The sequence below is a fragment of the Actinia tenebrosa genome, unplaced genomic scaffold (genome assembly GCF_029948245.1).
Source record: "Actinia tenebrosa isolate PJP-AT-01 unplaced genomic scaffold, QUT_ActTen_1.0 PGA_scaffold8__29_contigs__length_14323225, whole genome shotgun sequence".
In the NCBI taxonomy this organism is placed as follows: Eukaryota; Metazoa; Cnidaria; class Anthozoa; order Actiniaria; family Actiniidae; genus Actinia; species Actinia tenebrosa.
In genome coordinates, this window is record NW_028292585.1 from 8,050,213 (window position 1) to 8,069,530 (window position 19,318).

General features: G+C 37.1%; 1 protein-coding gene across 7 annotated transcripts in view; it reads left to right on the forward strand.

The window, feature by feature from the left end:
* The window catches only part of LOC116300497 (delta-like protein A), a 38,594-nt gene extending 22,153 nt beyond the window's left edge, over positions 1 to 16,441 (forward strand). For 6 of the 7 annotated variants that reach the window (XM_031709397.2, XM_031709378.2, XM_031709385.2 and 3 more), the window contains exons 3-14: positions 1,233 to 1,508; positions 2,967 to 3,003; positions 7,031 to 7,315; positions 7,405 to 7,462; positions 7,630 to 7,760; positions 8,269 to 8,385; positions 8,829 to 8,878; positions 9,524 to 9,788; positions 10,226 to 10,255; positions 10,645 to 11,053; positions 12,831 to 12,959; positions 13,978 to 16,441. In XM_031709397.2, coding sequence (XP_031565257.1) covers positions 1,233 to 1,508; positions 2,967 to 3,003; positions 7,031 to 7,315; positions 7,405 to 7,462; positions 7,630 to 7,760; positions 8,269 to 8,385; positions 8,829 to 8,878; positions 9,524 to 9,788; positions 10,226 to 10,255; positions 10,645 to 11,053; positions 12,831 to 12,942 — 1,770 coding nt within the window. In that variant the 3' untranslated portion in view covers positions 12,943 to 12,959; positions 13,978 to 16,441. The remainder of the gene's footprint in view (positions 1 to 1,232; positions 1,509 to 2,966; positions 3,004 to 7,030; positions 7,316 to 7,404; positions 7,463 to 7,629; positions 7,761 to 8,268; positions 8,386 to 8,828; positions 8,879 to 9,523; positions 9,789 to 10,225; positions 10,256 to 10,644; positions 11,054 to 12,830; positions 12,960 to 13,977) is intronic. The other variant, XM_031709418.2, reaches the window with a different exon arrangement.
* Positions 16,442 to 19,318: the final 2,877 nt, after the last annotated feature.

Here is a 19,318-nt window from a genome sequence, read left to right on the forward strand (position 1 = left end):
TAACATTCGTGACATGCGGTGTGAAATAAAAACCATGTTTAACCTAAAAAGTCTAGTGCAAGGAGCGTCAGTCCTTCACCATGACTGACAAACTATCTGTATTTCTCCGCATTTTTCTTGGATTTTGATAAACTCCCATGTTGTTAAACAAATGTCTAGTTTATCAGTTGTTTTCAAATGAATAGAAAAATGAATAGTTTTAATTTAGTCCTCACCTTCAGTTTAAACTCTAACTCGCATTTTTTTAAAACCTTAATGCACTCAAATTATAATGACTTTGCCTTTATAAACACGAATATTACTGATCACCTCATGTCGGCAGATTCCCGACTGTATTAACTACACCGAAACTCAATGGATAACCAGACACACCCTTAATGGAATCGGATCCTACAAACATTAAAATGTCATTTTCTCTTAAGACGCAAAATTGGTTTGATTTCTATGTAAGGCGTGTCCCCATGAATACGCAACATTTAGCATATTGTTACGGAATCTAATGAGAAAGATGTATAATCTAGCTGTTTAATCTCTTCCGTTCATTAATCTCTCTTCTATCGACCCAGTACCCTCCTTTTTCCCGACCCTCTCTTGAGAAACATTACATTCTTAACCTTTGCTGTTAGCCTAGTCAACCTAGTGTTGTACCGTATGGAGCTGTAACACATTTGTTTACACTTGATCCTTGTTGTTTTACCATAAGTGAGTGTGTTTGTGATTACTGTTGTCTTTAATCATCTTCCTTCTCTTGCGAACATTCCATCTTTATTCTCAGTTGAGGCATTCATCTCATGCTTTACCATAGTGATGCACTTCATCCGTATTATAATATTTTTTTAATTCAGAAACATAGTTTTTACCTTGCTGGCAGAATCTTCCTTTTACCTTCACCACGATGAGGGAAGGAAAGGAGACTCTCCTTTCTCACTCTCGTACTGGGGATATTGAAGGAGACTTTTCCAGCAGGTTTTTTTTTTTCAATTTACACCAAGAGCTAGAGGTCATAAAAAGTAGTTTTCTCGTTTTCTCCATTTTTTCTTCTTCTATCGCTAAACAGTTTTTGCTGTTATTTCTCATCACTTTCCCTCTCTCAAGACGACGCGCATTTTTACATGTAAGATCTCTAACTGTACAATATCACTGCCTCCAGTGCTGTGATGTATTCAGGACAGTCTGTTTTCCTTTCTTCACACTAACCACTCTCACTGAATGTTTTTTTGCTGTCGTTTCAGGTCATCGGGGTAGGAGTGTTTGAGGTTAAGCTTCGAGAGATCTGGAATCCCGGGCATCGCGACATGAATCAAAAGTGTTGCTCGGGTACTGAATTGAAGGGTGTTTGTTCCAGCCCGTGTAGAACGTTCTTTTATACGTGTTTAAGGCAGTATCCACGCCCAGCACATCCATCAGACTGTACTTATGGCCACAACACTTCGCGCGTTTATAATGACAGCTCATTCATTCTCACGAGTAACAACGTTGCAAGATTTCCATTTACTCCTAATTGGCCGGTAAGGAAGGCATTAAAATAATATATAATATATTAATATATATCAATATACAATCATTAGGAGGGGTTTGTGACCTCCATCTTTTTTCTAAGACTTTTTCAGCTCTCCAAAACAGAGATAGTCTTACAAGTATAGATGAGTTGCGTATTGAGTTCCAAAACTGACGTCTTGATCTAGTGTACTGCAGTTTGAACATTCTATAGAACTCAATTGCCATGTATCTTAGGCCCCGTCCACACTATGCCGGATAAATTTGAATCCGAATTTTTATTTATTCGGTTCCATTTCGAAAATTCGTTTTCGGTGAAGAATTATTCCGGATTCGCCCAGACTAGTGTGGACGGTAGGCCTAACCGAATAAATAAAAATTCAGATTCAAATTTATCCGGCATAGTGTGGACGGGGCCTTAGGCTCTCTTCCCCTATGTTATCTATTAGGAGTTTACATTTTGCTGTCACTCGTGTCCCGACTCGAGGCATAAATCCCGTGCTTTTGCTGTCACTCGTGTCCCGACTCGAAGCATAAATCCCGCGCCCTGTCCTTGAGTCCGTATATACTGATGTCATTGTTTATTATGACTATTACGCTACCTTTGTGGTACTAAGTTATTATGACTACCTTAAGCTATGTTTATCAGCCTTTCTTAATTTTCTCACGCCCACGTGGTCTGTTAGTTTTGTTTACTGCTTTGGGACATGAACTGAACACGAATTCTTCACACGATACTGATTTAAGAGATCGTTCAATATTCTATCATCTCATCGATAAATAAATAGAAAAAATACCTCAAGAACTTTATCCTCAAAATATTTATATGACCACAAGTAATTTATGAACCCTTCACTGAAAAATATTTATTAGGAAATATCAATTTATTTACTTTACTCATAGTTTTATGAAGTTTTATCAAAATTATTTTCCAATGGCATTTAAAATGTTTGTCATACAAAAAGTTGTCAAAAACCGTAGTTAGATTATTTATTTTATTTTCATTATTTGTAGACGGAGTTTGATTTGAAAATTTTAGAACTTGCATTGCAATTTGAATCATTTATTTATATGTGAAACAATCAACTAATGGCTAAGAAGCCAAGCATGTCCGGTATTGGACATGTTTTTTTCTTTTGTACTATAGTGAACTTGTGTTTAATATTAAAAGGGTTGCACTGAAGGCTGGCAATGGGAAGGACAGTGACAAACTCAATTAGTGAAAGGTTATATATCATTCTAACTCGACACAAGAGGAACGATGAAACAATTCAACGCCTTGCATTTTTTATTTATAAAACTTGATCAAGCGTTTCATCGTAACTTTGAAAAACATATATTATTTTCCAGCTCTCTATCGACCCCCCTCCCCTCCCCACAACGTTTTCAAACATAGATACATATATATATCTTAATATCCATTTGTATTATCAATTCTGACTTTGAGTTTATAATTATTCTATTTTTAGGGATCGTTCTCTTTGAAAGTAACAGCCAAAGTCGCAGGTAAATGATTCCCACATATTCACCGTTCCCACGCAATATACGACTTAATTTTATGGTCGGGTTGGTCTGTCATAAACGTGCAATATCGATCAATAATAACAGGTTTTAGGGTTAAAAGATAGGTATGGCTGGTCTGTTTTTTTACTCGTTTCAATTATCTCTACCAAGGAGAGGCAACGGTTAGAGATTCGGCGATTGATTAGTTGGTTCTTGCGTATTTGATCATATTCAATTACATGTTAATTTGCGCATTATAAATAATAAATATTATTATAAATATTATAATCCTTTTATGTTAGAGCAGAGTGAAATCAGTTATTGGAAATAATTGAATAGCAGTAATAAGAGGCGACTATCTATTACAAGTTCCGTGGTGACCACTAGATTAACATGTGTATTACTGTTATACAGTGTATGGCTCAAATAAGGAGTACCGACTATGTATTGGGTCTGCACTTTTGTCCTTACTAGAGCAACAGTCGTAGAGTAGTTTAGGGTTTGAGAAATTATTTTTTCTGTGCTTTGAAAATCTCGGTACAAAAAAAAGAAAACGATTTTCCATTGCGTGATTGGACTCCAGACGAACGGGAACAATGGGAAGCCACGTCAATGTTACTGCGAATGTTCTTGTTTAAAAGAACATTTTTCTATTTTTATAAAAGAACGTTCGGATTTGTGTGGAAAGTTTCGTACAGAGTTTTATTTTATAGTCATTACTAAAGCCTGTCATTCCTACGCTCAATGCATTCTGTCTTTTGCATGTGTAATATCTTAATATCGATTTTTCTCGCCTTTTTTCGTGAGTAAAAACTGCGGTTTTAGTATCTTATCCATTTCCTTCGATGCAAAACCGCGTTCGATAAAAAGTATATTGGATTACTATCAGTCAAAACGACTGTGTTCGCTGACCCTTAGACCTCTGATAAATACATCGCCTTTGAAACCACAAACGATGGACCTTGAGGCATGTTCATGTAATGCAAGACTCCCGCCCGTGTTTAGCCGAATCGTATGTCAACTTTTTGTATTGGAAAACAGACTTAACTGAAAAACGTTTCCTCTTTTGTTAATTATGTGTTGCATAGATAAGAACAATAGATATATAGTTGACCATTAAACGACAGCGTGTGTCGAAAGTAGGTCTGTACTCATCCTCGGGAACCCCAGCAGGGGTAGGTAAAATTCTGTCGCTCCTTTCTCGTTTTTCTGGGATCGAGAAACGAGCGACAGAATTTTACCCTTGGGTTCCCGAGTATGATCTGCACTGGAATAAACTCTATAGATCAGTTGTGCTCGACATATATGACAAAGCTGGCCTTGTATTTACTAACAAGCTTAAACTACGACATGTTCTTTTGATGAAAGGATCCCACTTGATCTTTGTAACAAAACGGTCCTAGTCTAGTCCTACACTAAGTGACGTGATTTTATTGCAAATTGCTGATTTTAATTTCAAACAATAAAAAACCATTATGAGAAGTCAATATGAGCACGAAGTTCGCCGTTTTTTTACCATGCTAAAGCTATAGTTGTTTTGTAAGGGTGTCAGTTTAGAGTCGTTAAAAAAAGGTTTTGGTTGTCTTGGTATACTATGCCCTAATAAAATGCAGAATTCCAGCGCGTTATTAAACCTGGCCATCATCCCTTTTAGGCTGCTACCAGGCTATCTATTCACCCCCCTTTTTTGATCATGATAAAGGGTGTTGGGATCAGTTTTTAGTTGATCAAGTAAAAGTAACACGATTATCCTCTTCGAATTTACGGCGTGTAAATCACAGTGGACACAGAATGCCAAAACGTCGTGGCGACCAATTAACCTCGCATATGTAAATCTAAAACTCCAAGAGCGATAAGCTCGCTCTTATGGCCTTTTTAGTAACTAACGTAGCCTCCGAAAAATATTTTTTTAGAAAGATCAACCTCATTTAGCCTTTGGTTCCGAGTATTAGTTGCACGGTTCCTAAAGCACGTAGGAAAAGGAATTGAAATCATATTCACCTCATAAAGAGGAATTGATTCTTTATAGTGTATGACTCATTGTAGTGTCCGGTCGGCTATGGGGCGTTGGATAGGATTTCGTCTGAAAAAAAATCGTCAGCAGATGCAAAGTGATCTCTGTGGGTCGAGGTCTTTCGATCTCGTCTATCTTATCTCACATCTCACAGCTTAATTGCTATTAAAACTGATTAGATTTAAGTGTTCTCATCAAGGCACCAACTCACGCATTTCATGATTGACATTTCTTGATAATCGTGACCCGAACGTGCGCTCGATTCATCACCAGAGTAAATGAGAACTTGATCAAAATAATAAGGTGCTAAGAATTTTGTACCTTTTACCATTCTTGAAGGTACATCTGAATATATGATTGGTATAATTTGTTTATTCTTCTTAAGTCAATATGTACATTAAGATAACAGCTTGTCGATCAGCATGAGTCGCTAATCCTCTCCTATCTGTTGGCATTCATTACCCGTCTATTGGGTGGTAAATAGTCACCGCGCGCGCCATTTCAAACAATCAACAATGGTCTGTTCCCTAACATCTTGAATAACGATTAGAGAATGACAAATACCGCGATCTATGCCATCTGGTTGACGACCAGCCAGATTAGATTGAATTTTGTATGCTTCAAACCATCCCTAGACGCATTTCTACAATTTATGGACAATGTCTTCCATGGTCATGCAGAGTAGTTCCCTTCAATATGAAAGTTTCTTTATATACAGAAAGATAACCTAAGGCCACTGACAAATCTCTTCCTTGCCAGTGATTCCCGTAACAGGCTATTCTGTTAGTCAAATGGTGAAGTCAATAAGGTTATGAGCTCTAATTAGACTCAAAGTGCTTAGGCAAATCGAAGATTTAAATGAAACATGTCTCCAAGAACTTTGTCTCACTGCAATACTAGTTTGTTCTCTATCAAGAAGTCTTTGCGTCACGAAACCTTTTCAAAGATTAAACTTAGTTACTAGTATCCATGGACAGGTGTTTTAGAATACGGCGTATTTGTACAGTCGATAGCAATTAGAGATCCTTACCCTGCGAGCAAAGGTCCTTTTCTACCCGCCAGGAAGCGAGAGGAAAAGAACGTCCTAAAAAATTGAAGTTTCCATACAAAGTTTTTTCTTCTATTTTCATCTAATGGTGAGATACACATGCATTTTGAAATTACGATGCGCTTTCCGACCGTCCGTACTCATACCAAGCACCTAGACAAGATTGTACGAGTGATGTTTTATTTCGACTTAAACGGGTTATTCAGGAATGTGTATCGTTGAAATACTATCAGCAGTTCTTTGTTCCCTTAAGCCAAGGTTCATTGATATTACAAAGTATATTCCTCTTTGTACCCCTCACAGCTATACATATTGAATTTAATCATGACTTATTAAAGCTACGACCCCGATGTAACGACTATCATGCTTGTTTTCCATTACTGCAGAGTGCACTGTGCGCTCTATGTATAGTGCGCCAGCCATCAACTAGAATAGATCGTTTTCTCAAGGTTGCGCACTCATTCAAATTTAAGAAACTTGACGGGCCACGATACCACACCAGGAGCATTATAATGAGAATGTCATTTCTTTGAGATATTACGATAAGAATTCATAAAATCAATTATTTTCCTCTTTAAATATAAAACTGGCTTCTCAATTTTTATTGAATTTGCGTTTTCAGTTTTGTGGCCCGTCAAGTTGGATGTGCACGCAAACGGTCTATTATGCATTACCATGTATGTTTAAAAGCGCAATACAATACGCGGGACGAGATAGTACAGTCTGTTAACGCAAGGAGCTCATTTTCTTAAGAAAAGCAGTTCTCAAAGCACAGAACATCGGTTGAGAGGCTAACTTGGCACATACTTTGTGGTTCAGTCTTCGTCAGTCTTTATTAGCGTGTTAGAAAACTAACGGCCATAAGTCATCTGTCGATAAGAGGTCACTATTCACCTTACATTTTAAACCAGTGATTTGTTAGGTACTCTGTAATGAATCCCGTTTCTTTGCTATCTTTGTTTGTGTAGGGTCAAGCAATACTATCATCGAAGCGCTAATCAACACACCGTCTTACGGAGCAAGTCTTGAGTGGTCTAATTTCACCCAAGATGTCAACACAACTAATGGCTTCAAGATAAAACTTAATCTCTCATATAGATTTATCTGTGCGCCTAATAACTTTGGTGCCAATTGCTCCAAAGCCTGTACTCCAAGAAACGATCAATTTGGGCATTTTACATGCGATGCCAATGGAAATATAGTTTGTCTGCCTGGATGGGGAGGACATCCTTCCGACAAGTATTGCGAAAATCGTAAGTTTTCTTTTAAATCGTAAGTCTTTTATTATGAGATGTTTTCGTGATCATTGAACTTGTATTAATCGTAATTCTGATTATTGCAGCGATTTGTAATCCGGACTGCGGTAAAAACGGGCGCTGCGTTGGTCCAAATACTTGCAGGTAAGATAGTATTGAATTAGTAGTGTCAATGGATTGCAATCGTCTTATCTATCGATCAACGTCTTCGCTTTTATTATTGCAGTATTATTTTATGGGTTGCCTGTGGTAAAAATATTAACTCAGGAATGACGTCATTTCTCATTGTTTTGTTTGGTTTGCGTATGTAGCTGTTCTCAAGGTTGGAGAGGACCTACTTGTAGTGAATGTGAAGTATACCCCGGATGCGTACACGGCACGTGCAAAAGCGAATGGCAGTGTAACTGCATGTCAGGATGGGGAGGTCTTTACTGTGATTTAGGTAAGAACAAGAAATATATGACGTAGTTCATTTCAATATCTGTGAAGAGTCCTTATGATTTTATCGATACCCTGAAACAACTTCTTGGCTGTTCAAAGTCAGGGCATGACCAACTCGCAGATCAAACCTTGAAACAAGCTCTGGGCTGATGTAAGTCAGGGTATGATTCTATCTTAGATCAAGCCCCGAAACAACCTCTGGGCTGATCAAAGTCAGGGCATAGCTAACTCACAAATGAAATCATGAAACAAGCTACGGGCTCAAGGCACGGCTAACCCACACATCGAATTGGAATTTAGCGTGTTATGTTTTTTCGGAGAAAAATCTTCGAATCAAGGGAGAGACCTAACAAACTCTAGTCACACGCGATGCCAATTCCAGGAATCGACTCCGAGACGGCTCAGAAGAGAGAGGCGAGTTTACTACCCGCTACGCCACCCACGCCGTTGATTCTTGTAGGCTCGTCCCATTGCATCAAATAATGAGATGTGTTTTATTTTTTGTACAGAGCTGGATTACTGTGGTCGAAACAAACCCTGTAAACATGGTGACTGTAGAAACATTGCCCCTGGAAGATACAAATGTCTTTGTAACAAGGGTTATGGAGGCGTGAAGTGTGATTCAGGTAATGTAGCCATATGTAAAAGGAGGGGAAGGAAAGGGAGAAGAAAAGAAAGGGGATGAAAAAATAAGAAAGGGAAATAGAGAGAAGCAAAGGGAAAGAAGGCAAAATGAGAATAGAAAAAGAGAAAGCAAAAGAAATAGAGGGAATATAAGAAAGGAAATGAAGAAAGAAGGAAAAAAGAAAAAAAAAACACAAGAAAAACAAAAAACGACAAAAACAACAACAAAACAAAAAAAAAAACAACAACAAAACAAAAAAACAAGAAACAAACAAAAACAAAAACAAAAAGAAAAAAGAAAAACGACAACAACAACATAGCAATAAGTAAAAGAAATGAAGAGAAAAGAAAAGAAAAGAGAATTAAAGGAGAAAACGAAAATAGTTAACCAAACCATTTTTTCCCTCTTGAATCTATTTATTCATTCAGTTTTCTTTTTCCACAGAGTTAAATGAATGTGCAAGTAATCCATGTAAAAATAGAGGCACCTGCACAGTAAGTACGAAACAAATACTGTTGGTCAGGCAGAAAATACTAAAAAATATCGGAGCTTGATTAAAAGATACACCCCCCACATTGTCAAAATTAAACCTGTGGGGTCTATTCAAACAACTAAACAAAATATAAACTTTCACATTATATCGATAACCTGAAACAGCCCCAGGGCTGATCAAAGTCAAGGAACGGCTAATTCACAGATCGAACCCTGAAACAGCTACTTGTCTGATCAAAGTCAAAGTCAGATCGAATTGGAATTTAGATTGTTATAAGGTTTTGCGGAGGGAGGAAAACCGGAGAACCCGAAGAAAATCCTTTGGACAAAAAGAGAGACCTTACAAACTCTACTCACATGTGATGCTGAGTCAATTTAATTTTAATTTTAGTGGAAATTTTGTTTTCGAAATAATAATGTTATTGCGCAATATTCACCATTTTCCATACATTAGTTCACTGGTCAAACAAAAAAGCGCTCAAGCGAGGCGCCAAGGTACTTTAAAAGGGTTATTCAAATTTGGACCTTGCAACCTCGACTGAATGCTTTGTGTTTGACCAGAGAACCGATGTATGGATAAAATTGCGAATGCCTTTGATAAGAATCATTACAAGAGATTTTAAAACAGTTCTTTTCGTCAACTTTAGGATAAATTTGGAGATTTCACCTGCTCATGTCCTGCGGGATTTCAAGGGAAACAATGTGAAATTAATATTGATGATTGTAAGATGAATTCTTGCAAAAATGGTGGAACATGCGTTGATGGAGTAAGAAGTTATTCTTGTCGCTGTCCAGCGGGTTTCTCCGGGAAAGCATGCGAAGTAGTATTACCGCGGACAACACGACAGCCATTAATCACCCAGAATCCTGGGACTAATACAACAGGAAACTCGGGCAATACTACAATTATTGGTAAGGAGATTGGATTCTACTTTTAATTGAACTTCATCTTAAAAACAGTTTTATGCTGGGGCGGTTTGGAATCCACTTTTTTGACCTTTTTTGGTTTAGAATATACATCAGAATGCAGGAAATAGCATTCCTGTAAGAGTTTCCTTGGAGGCATCCCCCTGGCCCCTTTAACATGGATCCGTACCTGAAGATGCATTTACTGCTTTGACGTCATAGCTACCATTTTTTGTGACGTCATATTGGATGAAATTAAAAAAAGCAGCACTTTGATATTTTTACCAAAGTGGTGATCAAGCCTTTTGTTATATCCTTTTTCTATAATTGTTGCAGACCGCGATATATTTTATCTCCCCCTCCCCCTCATTTGACATGGGTAAAAGTCCTTTCTTGATATTTTCATCTTTTTAAAACTGTCTTGTGTTATTTTTCAAACTTAGGAGGACAAAGAAAAGGAGAATCAAGTGCTGGTAAGTTTACTTGTCAGACCTTAGGTAAACTATTATCTGATATTAAAGTATTACCTTTAACACCCTGATAACACGACCACAACCAATAACAGGGTGTAATATTATGGTCTGCACTTGCAAAATTATTGGCAGTCAACTGACAATTGGCCTTACAATCGGTTACCCCAATCCACACCCCCCCCCCCCCACACACACTCGATAAGTCTGCTTTGTGTCGTATTAAGGAGGTTTAGAACATTACATATAGATGACCTTAGTATTTTGATATTCAGTATTACTATTTTCAAATGATAACTTAATAACATTAGGAAAAAATAAATGACAGATTTACGGAAGTGGGCCATTTTGTTTTGCTTTCTACTAAGTTCTCTCTTTTACTCCTCTCTCAGGTTGGAGTGACTTAAAAGTCGTTATTTTACCCGTCATCTTCGGCTTTCTTATTATAATATGCCTAATAGTAGGCTGTGTATTATGGAGAATATATCGCAAGCGACAACCTTGCTGTTGCTATTGTTGTTTACCGACGACTTCAAGTCGCGATCCAGAGGAGCCCAACACACGAACTGATCGTATGAAACAAGTCGATCCGTCCGATATAAACGGGTCAAGTGACACAGACTTGAAACAATGCCGTGTGGGCAACACTTCCAAAACAAAGAACAATATTACTCCTGATATTATTATAAATTTTGTACCCTCGCGGTCGAACCAGAAAAATGTAAATAGCGACAAAGCGAGTCGCATCAGTAAAGAAAGACAACTGGAATGCAAAGCAAGCACTTCGACAGAGGACACGAGGTAAGGCTATTGGTTTTTGCACGTTTTTGAATATTTGTGTTGGTTTGCGTGATGCTGGGATGCATCAGTATACTTATCGTAGATCGCGAGTCAAGGATTTTGACATTAGTAAACTTGACCTTGTGTGTAGAGAAATTCTTCTTGTGTGGGTGCTGAGGCTGTAACTACTGTTGCTTTAAGTTTGTGATAAAAATGAAATCAGTGTGATTTGTCACCACTTTCGAAACATTGCAAAGAGCTTAAAAACAAAAATACTTATTTCTGTTGTATTCAGGAGGCATTTGGCTCTTTTCATGCTTTTATCTCAACATTCAACCCTCGCCGCACCTCGGGAGGGGATAGGCTTAATTTTGCTCTGTGTTTCGTTTTTCAATACATTTTTCAATTTACTTGTTTCTTATACACAAGTTTAAGGAACGCCTCAGTAACTTATTAGCCTTTATAAAATAACTGTTATGAATGTCGCGCTCTGATTGGTTTGGAGCGCGTGCTTTATGAGAGCACATTGCACGCGCGCGCACTTTCCGTTGCTTCATTCCTATCTATTATCGTAATTTGTATTTTATAAAAGAAATAAAAAACTTGCTTGCTGTGCTGTGTGCAGTCATAAAGCACTTGGGGATTGGCAGAAGTGTCCAGAAGCACTCCGCTACGCGTCGTTCTTCTCCTAACACTTCTCTCGTGTTCTGCCAACCCCCGCGTGCATTATGACAGCAGACAGCACTCGCGCGCGTTTTCTATTTCTTCATTATTGCACATAGAATTGTCCCATGAGAAACAAAAAAAAAAAAATGCTTTCATGAACAGTGTCACTGAAATTGATGTAAATGGACTAAAACGAAAGCTTGCAAGAAAGCTTGTTATGGGGAATAAACTGTCAGTGTACGTTGAGTGCACCGTTAGGGACTTCCTACACCTACTGCGCGTAACATCACATAAGAACAAATGTATGTACGGTGACCCACGATCCCCCGTCCCCAGACGCCAAACCTTTCGAAGGGAAGAAGAGGGTGGGAAGACCTGTAGGATCGTCGAAGAATGAATGGTCGGCAAACTTTTGTATGGGAGAGGAGGGTGGGGAAGAGACTTGTCATGTCTTGTTCTTTCACTTGTTGTACCATAAGTTAGTTTGTGTCTAAGCTGTGAATATACATTAAGTCATTCATACGTTGTCGATTATATGACGTCACAACAAGTGTAGTAAAACTCATTGTTATATATGTAAATCAACAGCAACTGAAGTGCGCTAGCTGTATAACATTGTTATCATAACAACAACCAATCGCGCTAATAGTTAATCTGCAACAGAACGAACAACAGCTTGAGACAATAACAAAGCTAAGGAGACCAACTCGAATAGTATAATCGAAAGATTATATTTAAAAACCAAAAGTTTCAGCATCTCATTCCCTAGTTACTTCACGTCACTCGAAAGTCAACACAACGTCATATTAGCATTTTGACATCATTTCGTAGAGTTTTGACGTAAGTCATGTTGTTCAAGCCGTACTGCGCATGCACCAGTTTATTTATTACGCATGCGCAATCAGATCGATCGTACCAAACAGCCATGAGCATTTTCGTTATAGTCATTCCTTACTGATTTATTTTCTCATGAATGATAAATCAAAACCCAAATTCGATTATTTTTTGTACCTATATTTCGCGGACTAAGCGGAAAATCTATTGAAGGAAGTTTGTTTTTTGGTTGCCGGTTGGCCGACCTCGTGTTTCACTGAGAACACTTTATTCAATATGTATGGTGATTATATTGCAGGATGTCTTTGGAGCTCACAGACAAAATCCCAGAGCAGGATTTGGGCGAAATTTCCTTTCCTAATCGATGTTTTGATAAAGGCTACTGGCAAGAAGTAGAAGTGGAGATATAAGTTATATTTTAAGGAAGGTAATGCTCGACCGCACTGATTGGCTCGCAAATAACAGATTAACCAATGATCTTCACCACTACTGAAAGACTGAAAGCCAAGCCACTTTTAGCACTACTTGTCTATGATTGATTCTGCCTAAACCACTGTTAAACCGCTGAGCAGCACGATCACCGGCACTTCGTATCTATGATCAATTACTAGCACTTGTCATAAATTAACTTAAGTTGTAAATGAACACGAATAATCGAGATTTTTCTAGGACTAATGATGGCTATAATACTATAATATTAAGCAAGCCTCAATCAGCACAGTTAATCACTGGTAGAAAACTGGCTCAATGCACTAACCGGTCGCGTGATCAATTCCCGCCATGAATGCATTTTCAACTGGTACTGTACAGACACCAAAAGACTATCTTATCTTTCCTTCCAATTTTAATTTCATTTCCCTATGGCTTTTCATTTTCCAATTTTTCCAAAGCATGGCGGAAAATGATTGCTCTTAATACTGATGCGATAGCCAGTAAGGGTATACAATAAGACACATATAATTAACGGTTAATTAAGGGGTCAACTGACATCAATAGCACTTAAAGGTCACTAAATAATTTGTGTTCGTACGTTTAAATGTTTGCACATTGTTGGTACGTGTCTGTAGTGTTTATATTTGCACTTCTTTTACCTGAACTCTGTTGCCCTTCCATTCCCATCCCTCCACTTCTGTCCTCTCCTCTTCCCTCCTTTTTCTCTTCCCAACTGAAGTATATATACATGAAGTCCGTTAAGCATTACACTCAGTTTAACGAAGCAGACACAGTCTGTAAGGGTTTTGTGGCGTCTGAAAATTAGCCATTCCGAAGCTGAGGAAAAAACTTGGTCGAATAGGTATTGCAGTGCGTTCTGGGATTGTTTAAGGAAACTTCAATGCCAACTCCACTAAATTTTAGCTCAACCTCGGAATGGCTAATAAGCCAATTCTGAAGCACAAAAATACCCAACTCTCTGAACTAATCGAATTCATCCCATTTTGCTTCAGGTTTGTCAAGCCCTTAAATCGAACACAGGAGACAGTCACGTGAGCTCTTTCCCACGTGTTCTCTGGCATCCAATGGCGGCTGCGAGAAGTCAATCTTCTAAGCCAATGAAAATTTGTCGCGACCAATGTGTGGGAGTCGGATGGTTTAACTGTTGCCACGACGACGTCAAGTCATCACAATCACGTGACATCAGGACTTTGTTTTGCGGGAGAATCGAATGAGTTTAGCGATTCCTTTTGCCTGGAATTCTGCGACTTTTGCAATATGTGCAAGTCATATCAAGACTGAAGAGAAGAAAGAAACGTAGTTCTGTAATGGAGGATGATGATGAAGAACGAATTTTGACTTCCTTACATTGAATGGAAGGACAGAATTGGTTGGTACGTGTATAGACATGACCTGATTAACACCATATGAAAACATGGTGCGATGTATATATAAGGTTGTAAGTGACCACAGGCTGTTACCATAGCAACCAAGATTAAAGATGAAGCCCATTGAAGGAGAGCTCATACTTGACAAGAATCCAGTTGTATAAATATTATACCCATTGTACGGCGAAAAAATGGCAGGATGTTCTAAATGAAACAGTAGAGAATAGGTTTCGCTAAACAATATTGGTGGGCAGGGTTGACAATGTTAATATTAATATTACTGTTAGGTGGCTGGTTTCGGTACGTGCATGCATGTTTTATAGGGTTACATTTTACAGGGTGTTATACTACAAAGACAGTGGTATTTCAGTAGAAGGCCCAGTCTAGATACCAACACTTTAATGTTATTAAATTTGATTCCAACTCTTGATTTGTTCATTTACTGATTTTTCTTTTCCTATTCTGTCAGCCATTTTAAAAAGCAACCGAGCCTCCACATGAAAACGAGGGTTGTTATTGAATGCAAAGGCTCGCTTACGTTTCAAAATGGCCGCCAGAGCTGTGGAAGAAAATAATGTGTTATCAAACATTCAAGGTTTGGTATCTTGTCTGGACCTCAGTCACGTGCACAGTCATGCGCAGTATGCCTAGATGTCTTAAGCATTTTCTCATTATTGTCGTTTAGGATCAACCGTTCCTTTCTTTGGCGTAATTTAAAGCAATGAACGAATTTTCTGATAAAGATCGGGCAAAGAAGATTATTTAGTTTGTTTTCTCATCCAAGTCCTTTTATTAGAATATAGAATTCATCGTAAACGTGTAGTTTTTATCAAGAGAACCCTTTGGAGGTTTTTCAGTTTAGAATCAACTACAGAATGGGAACAGTCTTCACGTTCTCGTAAGTAAGAAAAGCCTAATTGTTATGTTTTCCAAATAGAGTTGAGTTGAGAATTTGGCAAGAGGGCTGTATGTTTCCGGCGTCCTGTGAGTGGGAAACATATCGTGCTTAGTCGCAGTACAAAAACCTTACGACAGGCTGTAGCGGTGACTTGAAATGGCTTTCTGTCTACGAGACATCCAATCAGAACGCGTATTTACGGTTACGTTAAAATTCGAAATCCGCTATTTTATATCTATACACAACTGCGCATGACTGTTAACGTGACTATCGTTTTCAGTCTTCATCCAAAACCAGTTCATTTCTTACTCATTAGCCAATTTTCATTTTTTGTAGGATCAAGAATAGTCGACTTATTTACGAATAACGTTTCATAAATATTCCATAACATACCACTGCTTCGTATCAGAAGTTAGAGTAAGGACCTATGGTCGATAACCGCCACTACCAGGGGAGGAGTGGGGTTAAAGAGGGAGGGATTTTTCCCAACTTGATTGAACTAATGATTTACTCTCATGTGACGATCATAATTTTAAGCTAAATTTCTCTCATCCTAATGGTGACTTACTGATAAAACTGGAATTAAGATTTGTGCTTGAAGTTTAATCATAGTATAAGCGAATGGAAGTAACTTAAGCTTACTTTTAGACTTCACTTTCATAAAATAATATTTTACGACTTGAATTGATGCTTTTATTTGTTAGCTAAAATTTTTGCAGTGGTCATGAACCTCGCGCCAGGTCCCTCACACACGGCAACACACTTGCTTTTGCATAAAATTTGAATTCACTATTTAAGAATGTCAAACTAACTAAATTCTTTCAAGCCATTGATATGTTGTTGCTCTATAAATGACGTCATAGTGGATTCACTATTACGTCATTCTACGTCACTTCCGTTCGCTTAATTACTAAATGCAACCAAACAATCTAGTCAGACCGCAATGATCCCTTAAATAATTATTATAATAATGATAATTTTCACCGCTTGTGGTAAGATCCCAATTAGATTGTATATATATATATATTTTTGTAAAATTTTCTACTGTTTATGGTTTTGTAGAAACTGCCAATTATTAATGAAAAACGTCGTCTACAAAAAGAATCTAATATATATACATACATATACATATGATATATATAAATATATATAATATAGAATCAGCGAGTTAATAAAACTACTTGCACTCCATTTTAATAGTTTTAATTCTTGTCAGTTATTTACAGCAGAACCCCAAGAGTAGAGCGATTTTCATGAACCCGTGAAAGAAATATCATACTGCGAATTTCACGGGATTATGAAAACCCCTCCACCTCATAATCCAAATGGTTCTAAATAATGCATCCACCTATACCCCGAATCGAAATATGGCGACCAATTTGAACAACTATTGTTTTCGACTGACTAGCCTTGTGTTCATGTGTAAACACAAAAGCGTTTTGACATGTAATAGAGGCTAGTCAGTCCAGAACAATGGTTATTCAAATTGGTCGCCATATTATTCGTTTCAATGTATTAACCATTGCGATATTGAGGAAAAGACTGAAGAAATATGTCCAGAAAATATTTCCCATAATGCACTGCAATGCCAACTCGACCCAGTTTTTTCCTCCATCTCGGATTGGCTTATGTGCTTAATTAACGCGCCAATCAAATATAACTACAGTTACATCCAGCATTGTTTACTGGACCAATCGGTCTGAGTGTAATGAAACGCTCCAGTTCCCTCACGGCCAAGGGCACATGACCAATTAAACTTCTTGATTTGTTTAACTCAGCTATAATGTCAACACATCACGTGATCTGTCTGATTGTGGACGAAAAACGGAGCCTTATTTAATTTTCTAAACATTGATCTTGATAACTTTAAACAGAACCCGCTTAATTCTTTTATAAACAACAAACAAAATGGCAGAAAATCATCAGATGACCTTCTGATCGAGTTAAGCATACAATTTTGTTTACACGGTTTTCGTTGAGTGGGAAATGCAGTACTGTCTTACAGCACGTACTCTATACGACATGCCGTAACATTGCAGTGGCTTTTTATAAGAATGGTTATCGTAAGAGTGGGAACTGCTTAACCGCATGTACACGTTACGTACCACGTGTCGTAACATTGAAATAGCTTCCCATTGTCTTCCAGCCAATCCAATCACAACGCGTAGTTACGATTATTACGGTAAGATAAAGTACGGCGACGAATTTGACGTATCGTTTCGCACTCATACGAAAACTGTTTTAAATTGAAAATAATAATGTGTACGTCTTTGACTTATTCCCATAAATATAGATGCATCTTCAATCGTGAGAGCTTGATATTGGTGAATTAGCAAGTAACTTCCAAGACGAAATTGCAGTACACAAGTGGTCTAAAAGACAAATTATCTACATCGTAATTCAGATCAAATCACTGCATATCTCTTTAATTTCATTGAAGCAATTCACCTATCTGTAGATCATATTTAATATTTTCATTTCTAAGTGAATGATGGGGAGCTGGATTTGAAAACCTTTGTTACTTCAGCTCCCCAGAACCTCATAATTATTTTTCTCACTATCTATATTGTACTTTCTTTATTAGTTGAAACTTGTAAATTTATCATCTATTTTGTATTGTAAAGTATATTAAGAATCTATTTCTGACAACAGGAAATAAAGTAATTCTTTTACGCAAAACCATTAGGAACCATTAGACCTTACAAAAATGTGGTAAGGTTATATAACACCAGGGTAACAAAATTTTCGAAACGAAATCGATCGAACACGGCTTATGATCAGCTAGGATAATTTCATGTATTATAAATAAACACCGTTAAGAATTAAATAGCAAAAACTCGTTTGGTTTGGTTTCGGTGAAGGGGTGCAGTTTAATGGGTGCGGTAGTACCCCCTCCTACGCATATGAATTCCATTCATTTTGAAACACTTATTAAACAAAAAATTGTCAGTGTTTTATTTACATAAAAAAAGCAATACTTATCACTGATTTAATAGTTAACCGATTAAACTTATACTTAAATTCTAAACCTTTCTTGCAAATTACAAAAGTGACATTTTGCCACCAAAGAGCATCCTGGGGTCTCTCGTTAGTACGTGAAGCTGCTCAGCGAAGCGCTTGTAGTTTAAAAATAAAGAACTAGTGTTTATTGTAATGAGTTGGTGTTGTGCTTCCTCAAACATCAAGGTCATTTCCGTATACCGGCCATTTCTCTGGAGAAATAGTATATATAACAGAATAAAACTTATAATTGAAGGGGTAAACATCCAGGCGCTGTTACCCCTTCGTAAGAATATTACTAGTCCGTCCGATTGGACAACTAACTGATCGTGATTGCTTATTCAGGATTGTTAACAGCATTCCCTTTACTCCTTAAATAAATCAAAGCGAAAGAATTGATATATGAAAGTATGAGATAAGTTCAGGGAAATATACCTATTTATTCATCTAGAGGATATATAAAAAATGTGAAATATACAGCAACGGAAAGGCAAGTAAACTTTGCCCTTTGTTTTCCTTATAACTATATCAAGAGTCGCTCATATTAAAGAGGAATTATACCAGATATGAAATTCAAATAAAAAGCTATGATAGAAATATAAATATTCATAAATCAAATAATAAAAATCATAGGATAAAAAATATATTACTATATAAAAATATATAACAAATACAAAATTGAATTAAATCAAAAACGCCAAAGCATTATTATGATGAAAAAAATTACGTTTAAAATAAAAAAAAGTAAATACTAAAAATATGTATATACAAACTACCTTAACATTATGATCAATTTTAAAAAATGGAAAAACTAATACAAATGATAGTTAAGATAATACGCTTTTGGAAATATTCAGAACTTTATTATCAATACAAAAATTAAAATATCACCAAACTTTGCGGGAAAAAATATTAAGAAATACTCCAAGATTAATTATTTAATTATTTCAAAGTGAGTTGTAAATTAGTTCAATATAAATGCAAATTAAAACTGGCTCTGATACTTATTCCCAGTCTCTTTGTTCCAATGCGCACCACCCAGTACGCAGTGCATGACGGACAAATTCT